Below are 7,459 nucleotides of genomic sequence, written 5' to 3'. Positions count from 1 at the left end.
TCTTTTGATGATTTTTCTTGCGACAGTATATCTTCTTATGAAACACATTTGTTTTAATAAAATTAGCGGAATTCACGTCATTATACTCAAACAGTCACGCCCGGTCCCATTGTCATGACTCCGTGCGAACACAGAAGATTAGATAAATTTTTATTTAACGACACAGGTACTAAAAAAATTGATACTAATAACATTTTTTTTATCATTGATGTGCGGACAATTGTACTGATAAAACCGATAAATTGAACGGTATAAGGAAAAACACGTTGAAATTGATAAGATAACTTAAGTTCCGATTTCGATAAAAGTCTGTAAAGAGAGTTGAATCTGGCATTCAGAGTTTCAACGTGAAGTGGAAAGATGGAGAAAATTGTGTGTTTATTGTTAATTGCGCTTTACGGTATGTGTGCTAATTCATTTATGTTAATAAGCAATTAATACTAATATTGTCGAATCAATTAATATTATGTGCATTTGTAAATACTCATCATTTTTTCGGATGGTCATGGATCATCGAATGACCCATCTCGCTGTGGGTTGAGCGTGAAAGAAGTGTCAGACTTTCAATGACTAAAGCCCAATCATGTTACTTCCTTTGCCCTTCGTGTACTTGGGCCACGGTAGCCCTTTCGGATAAACCCGCTGGCCCTGCAGGCATGAGCCCTAATCAGATCCATTGAGCTTCATCTGACATTTACCACAACAAGCTAAAAATTAACGAAATCAGAAATCGCCTTTTGTTTTTCAATCATTCACATGTTTTTACTATGACAAAGTTACAACTGCTTCATGTTTAAAAGCCCATTAAACATGAAGCAGTTGTAACTTTATTACTTAGCAATACGTATTCATTATATATAATACATTTGTTTGTAAACAGGTTGCAGCGCGGCTCCTGCTGAACTAGAAATCAGGGAGACTCCGACGTTAGATAACGTTACAACTGTAGCCATACATCTTGTTGCTAATGATGGACAATTCCCATTCATGGTAAATACCTACTGTTTCTGTTTTGTATGTTTTCTTATAAACCAAACTATCTTCAAGCGGCTTGGCCTTTCTTTTACAATAATGTTCTGTTCCCTACTTCCATGATCTGTAACTGCGGTAAAAAGTGTATTCCAGGCTTCCAGCACAGTCTCATCAGTATCACCAAGTCTCTTTGTTACCCATTTTTTTTTTTTGACGTTGTCAGTAACAGACATGGTCATGTATATTTATGTTTTATTTAAGTTAATTATGTGAAATAGTATTCCAGTCATTAATTAGTAAATAATATCTCATTTCAGGTTTCTATTCAACAAAGATTTGAACCCGGTCAGCTAGGGCACACATGTGGAGGAACTCTGATTAGTCTGCAGCATGTTTTGACAGCTGCTAGCTGTCTCTATCAGACTACCTCTGGGTAAGCAAATCGTAATTGCTGTCGTTTCGTCAATATTATTTTTGAAAGGGCCTACACCAACTCCCAAAAATTTAGAGCGAGGTAGTTCGTTGAAGCCTTGTCTCTTTTCAACAGCTCAAAAAATCTTAGTTTCAAAGGTGTTAGCAGTGTGAAGCCTTCTCGTTAATCATGTGATACGGATAGCTAGTAAAAAAATTGATGATCCGATATGATATTAAAACTGATATGACTAAATATGACATTTCTGTTTTTCAGGAGTCCCGTTCTGATAAACCCGCAGTTCTACAGAGTATTTGGCGGTCATCGTTCTCTTGGTAATAATATGAATGACCCAGACCGCGTCCGAATGATCGAAAACTTCACCATCCACCCAGATTTCGTTGGAAACAATCAACACCTCAATGATATTGCTATTATAACTGTAAGTCATTTTTTTTTCTATAATTATTTTTTGGTTTGGACTGCAAATATAGTCCAGTAGTTGAGGTTACCACGATAAACTTAAAGTGGGCGACGTGTTGCCGGTTGGAACCCATAACAAGCGTTTGTGTGACCCACGAATACTTATTCTGAATATGGTAGTCTTGGTGCACTTGACTTGAATGTTTGTTTACCCCCCCTCCCTATCGCAAGGATATTAAATTATTTAGTGCGGGATTCGATTTTATTACTAAAATTTTGGCAAAAATAACTCATTATCAAATAACTCAAATCTATATTCTAATATTGATTAGCCTATTAACACAGTGGTTATACCTTGACTCTCGAATCAGAGGTTGTGGGTTTGATTCGTACACAGAGCCCATTTTTATTTAACTTAGCATAGCTCTATTTTTCTATTTGGTTGATAATTTTCTATAAATGTGTTTTTGAATTATGTACATATATGTATACAAAGTAGGTAAAGGATAAAGGAACAGAGAGCTGTATGTGAGAAGTTGCTTTTAATTTTAAAACCTAATTTAATACAATTTCAGTTGGATTCACCTTTCGTCGCCGGCCAATATCTTCAACCTTTACCTCTGCCCGAGCAAGATGAACAGCCTAGCGAACAAGAGGGCGACTGCACAATTTGCGGCTGGGGAAAGAAAACTGCAGATACTTCCGTAAGTATCATCATCATCATCATCATCATCTTCCACAGCCTTTATCCTCCCACTGCTGGGCATAGGCCTCCCCTTTTTCCTGCCAATTTCCAATTTCCGTAAGTATACTAGATAATAATTAACTAGAATAGCTATAGATGACGATTTTAATCACACCTTTTTCTTTGTTTGGTGTATAATCTGGTTCCCGAGTTTAAACCAGCCGTAGTGTTTTGATGTGGGCCTTAATATAATACCTGCAGCCACAAATGATAACCCAATATAACAATTCTATTCCTTTCATAACAATTAAATAAGTTTCGTATCATTTTGTTATTCAGCGTAAAGGCTAAATGCATTTCTTTATTAAATTAAAAAATATCTGACACAAATATGGTTTTTTGTACGAAATACATATATAATAGTTTGGTCAGATTATGGAATATTTATTCTAATACCATTTGGTTCTTCAGCGGCAACCACTCGCTGCGCTCTCCCGAAGTGATTTTGAACATAATTATCACAGGGATAAAGACTTTTTTTGTATAAAGATGTTCGGCAATAAATATTCTTTAATCAATGTAAAAGTGAAGACGAAATCAATAACATATATTTACGTTTTTTTACAGCTTATGCAAAATTCTCTCACGTACGCACCAAAAACTGTTTTAAATCAAACGGAATGCATAGCCGAGTATTATACAAAGTTTAATATCCCTACTGCTGTGGACGAAAATATGGTATGCGCTGCTTCGACAAGGTCCCTCACATATGGATGCCCTGTAAGTACTGATATTAATAAATTACACACGTTTTAACAATAAATGAACACAAAGAGAGCGGTTTTAAGCTCTTCCGAATTTATAAAGGCGCTATTACGGTGTGCCAACTTTGGTGTGTTGGTCTAGTAGTAAGTTTCAAAGATGGAAGGTCGTGGATTCGATTCCCAGTAAAGACTAATGTTTGTGTTATGAGCACGATAATTAAGTTCAGTACAAATATGTAAGTATTGTATATCTATCGCTTTCTATGTGCATTAGTAAATTAAAAAACTAAAATCCCCGACATACTTGCATGTGTAGTTTTCCGTAATATGCATAATTTAACTTTCATTTTACAATTGTACAACAATGTACAATTAATTCAGAAAAATACTTACTCCGCCACTATTTTTTTGGACTCTTCTACCGATTTTCATTACTTCCACAAAGAACACTTCCTTCAAATTTTCATTTCTAACAAAATCAAAATCAAAATCGGTTCATCCGTTCAAGAGCTACAATGCCAAAAGCAGTCACACTGTCAATCTTATGACCTTTCTTCTGACCGGTCTTTTTATACATCGGGGCTGAAAATTAAACTATATCTATATTATTTATTTCCTTTCAGGGTGACGAAGGCGGTCCTTTAGTATGCAACAAGCGCCTGGCTGGTGTTCTGTTTACCAGCGTGAGATGTGGCATCAGCACGGACCCCTTGTTGTACACTCGCGTCTCTCCTTACGCTAACTGGGCTAAAGGCGTCGTCGGGGAACCGTTGTCTACGTCATCATCGGCTACCTTCCAACCTGGCGTCGCTTTGGTATTCATGCTAGCTGTCAAACAATTTGTGGCCACGTTCAGTTTTTAAGGATTTCTTCATAAACATTAATTATGGGTATACGAATTGTGAATATTGTAAATTTGAATCAGTGCAGCGATTTTCTGATTGACAATGTGATGTAAAACGCTGTGTGCAATAGTAATAAAAAGTTCTATGGCATATAACTAAAATCAAAGAAAAGAGTAAAACTAATCGACCCTCATAGAAAGTTAATGCACATACTAGAAAGTAGCGACCTCCTACAACTTCACCCGATTAGGACTATATTTAAACACCTGTATATAAAGATACTCATATTACAATAACTTTATACCCGTAAATTAACCTCTGTATTTATTTAAAATGCCTGAAATAAGTATGTTTTATTTTTAATTTAGAACATGAATGAACTTAAGGATTCAAAATTTTGAAAATGATAAATGTCCATTTCTTCAACCGCATTTTTAAATTTACTTTAACAGACTCTTAATATTGTCTTCGTTTTAAAATATACCTAACTACTTATTTCCTGATCCTTGAAAATTAAGCAAAAACTGAAAGCTAGGAATTAATGAGCCAGGCTGGTTTTATAAATACAAGAACATTTATTTAAGCATAGATTTACTTCTTTATTTTTAAAAACACCACCTTCTGTAGCCAAGTAACAAAATAAATAGAGATATTAGCTCAATGAAATGTACAATGATTAAAATGGCATTTTGTTATTAAAATTGCATAACTTTTAATCTGTATAAAATAATTTAAAAAGGCATGTTACTTGGCTAAAAGAATTTGATCCTCGGAACAATTATTCCTGTGATATCTGTTCCGTTGTGGGTTGTTGAGTAAGCGTCTGTAACACCGTTGTTTTTGTAGAAAGCGCTCTTAATACCTACAGGATAATGTCCATATTAAAATAAATGAATACGGATATCACAATATAAGACTTCGCCCCGGAACAGAACGTGTTTTTAGCTGGTGCAGGCATGTTGGGGCGTACTACAAAAAACAAAAGCTACAGCAGTTGTGGAAGTGAGGGAGTGTGGTCGGCGTAGTGTGCCATCTCTTTTCCTCAGGTGCTTCTACTGTATCAAGTTCCAACACCATTTAGTGAACGATTTTCAGCTTAATACATATTACGCCTCTTTAGTCGGCATCACGTCGTTCGCTATGTTTGGCGAAGATCAAATAGAATGAAAGAAAGTTATTTCTTATGTATTTGCGATATCATTATTATTATATGGAAACGCCAAATACTATGAGATGTGATTTTGTTTTCGACTTTTTCTGTAAATGTATAGATGTAAATGATTAACTTAATTGGTAATTATAAGTTATTAGATTTAATGCTTTGTTTTATTTTTTTTAATACTTTCCCCGACAAATCTGATTGACATGTTGGTACTTTTAAGCAATTGTGTCTGTCCTCGAGATAGAATTTGACTGATTTTAAAAGTGTATGATTGGATTTACATAATCCATAGACTAAGTTCAATAAGCTGACCTTATATGTCATCTAATATCAATACTCATATAAGATTGAGTCAGATTCCTGTTTTTATCAATGATAATAATATATCCCGCATAAAATTTAGGGGTTTCCGAAATATGTAGTAAATAAAACGAAGGAAACCAAACCTTAATCGGTAAATAAAAAAATCAATGATTTTTTTCTTCTATTTATCTGTCAGTCCGGATGTTGTTTTAAACTCATTAAAAGTAGAAATTTCGTTTCAATAAATTAATTAAAGTAACGTTTGCTTCGATGAAATATGAAAGTCACAGTAAGGGGAACTGTATACCTAAGTCGAATTGTGAATTCAGCCGAAGTAACCTGGTAAAAAAGTTATAAAAAAACTGTACAAAAAGGCTAAAGAAACAAATCTGGGGGCACGGCAGTGCCCCAGCCAAGTCTCGAGCAAAACGGGCACGGCCGTACCATCTTTTCTCGAAGCAATTCGCGGCCGTTTCGCCCCCCCTGTATCTTCGACGTGGACAAAGCTAGGAGTTTAGGTTTTCGGTGAATAATAGTAGGCATTAGAACAAGCTTAAGTTCAAAATTACATGCCAATTGAATTAATAGTTTAGGAGTTACGGTCGATCAAAGTTACACCATTTTGTCACTCACTGACTCACTGATTCACTGACAGATCATCAAAAATCTAAGGTACTTCTAGCAGACTTAGAAACTTCAAATTTTGCACCAAGATAGGTCATTAGCCACATATAAAGGAAAAATTATAAAAACATTAAAAAATAATATGAAATAGAAAACAATTTTATATTTGCGGTTTAGCAAGAACATTATGTATGGATTTTGACTGCATTGTTAACTTTGTTCGTTGTTTAAGTACCTACTCTATTGGATGAATACATACATAGAATAGAAAAGAATAATATAAATGTAATACATAGACTATCATTAATTAATAAAGCTAATTAATAAAGCTAAATTCATTGAATTAATAAAGCTAAAACTCCATTGTATTGCGATAAATATGGTATGCGCGCTCGATAGATGGCGTTGTACCTGTCTGAATCGCGCTATAGTTTCGTTACAAAGCGCAGTCTAAGTAGTACTTCAAAATAATTCGATAATTTTCATTTGATAGCGCCATCTGTCTATGAAAAGCCATTCGGAGAAACTTTACGTGTTATTTAGTTTAGTTTAGTTATAGTTTGTAAGTTAGTAGATGTATATATGCATATATATATAAGTTCAAGCCCTATTAATATATTGTTATAGTAGTAATTGTAAATATATTGTAATGGAACGTGAAATATTGTACATAAAAGGCGACCTTAGTCCACACAGAGTCATCTCTATTCCTGGAGATGGGTCGTGTTTATTTCATTCGTTGTCATACTGCATGTATGGGAGTTTTCAGTTGTCAAACGATATTAGGCGTGCTGTCGTCCATTATGTAGTGGAGAATTGGGATGATATGCAAGTCTATACCTGCGACGAATAGCTCATGCTATAACCATACATAAGAATCAGGGGCTGAGCCTAAGCAATGCAATGATGGATATAGGTTCTTCAGTTTTTACCTGTGGTCAAGCATACGTGGCCCTTTCAAGAGTGACTAGTTTGGGTGGATTACATTTAATAAATGTGAATTTTAGTAGTATCTTGGCAATGAGCACAAATTAAAAGCTGCTTGCTGCCTGGAATTATGTGCAAATGTTACTGACGAGACCAGTGATCAGATTATTTGTTATGTGTGAATCATGATGGTCACTACCGACTACATGCTCCAATACAATAATTAAGAATACTTTACGGGCTATCGCTTTATGAAAGTATCGAGAGTACACTAAGACTGACTGCCGTTGCCGAAATTCGGTTGGGACGACACGGATAAACCAAAAGAAAATTAATTTTGTG

General features: G+C 35.0%; 1 protein-coding gene across 1 annotated transcript; it reads left to right on the top strand.

Moving 5' to 3' along the window:
- The first annotated feature begins 297 nt into the window (after positions 1-297).
- On the top strand, positions 298-4,689 carry LOC113500509 (anionic trypsin-like). Its single transcript, XM_026881339.1, has 7 exons — positions 298-400; positions 881-990; positions 1,290-1,405; positions 1,661-1,826; positions 2,383-2,511; positions 3,120-3,272; positions 3,880-4,689. The coding sequence occupies exons 1-7, from the start codon at positions 361-363 to the stop codon at positions 4,117-4,119; spliced, it is 954 nt and encodes a 317-aa protein (XP_026737140.1). The 5' UTR covers positions 298-360; the 3' UTR covers positions 4,120-4,689.
- The last annotated feature ends 2,770 nt before the right edge of the window (positions 4,690-7,459 follow it).

The sequence above is a fragment of the Trichoplusia ni genome, chromosome 14 (assembly GCF_003590095.1).
Source record: "Trichoplusia ni isolate ovarian cell line Hi5 chromosome 14, tn1, whole genome shotgun sequence".
Classification (NCBI taxonomy): domain Eukaryota; kingdom Metazoa; phylum Arthropoda; class Insecta; order Lepidoptera; family Noctuidae; genus Trichoplusia; species Trichoplusia ni.
Note: the sequence above shows the minus strand (reverse complement) of the source record. Positions and strands in the feature narration are given on the sequence as shown.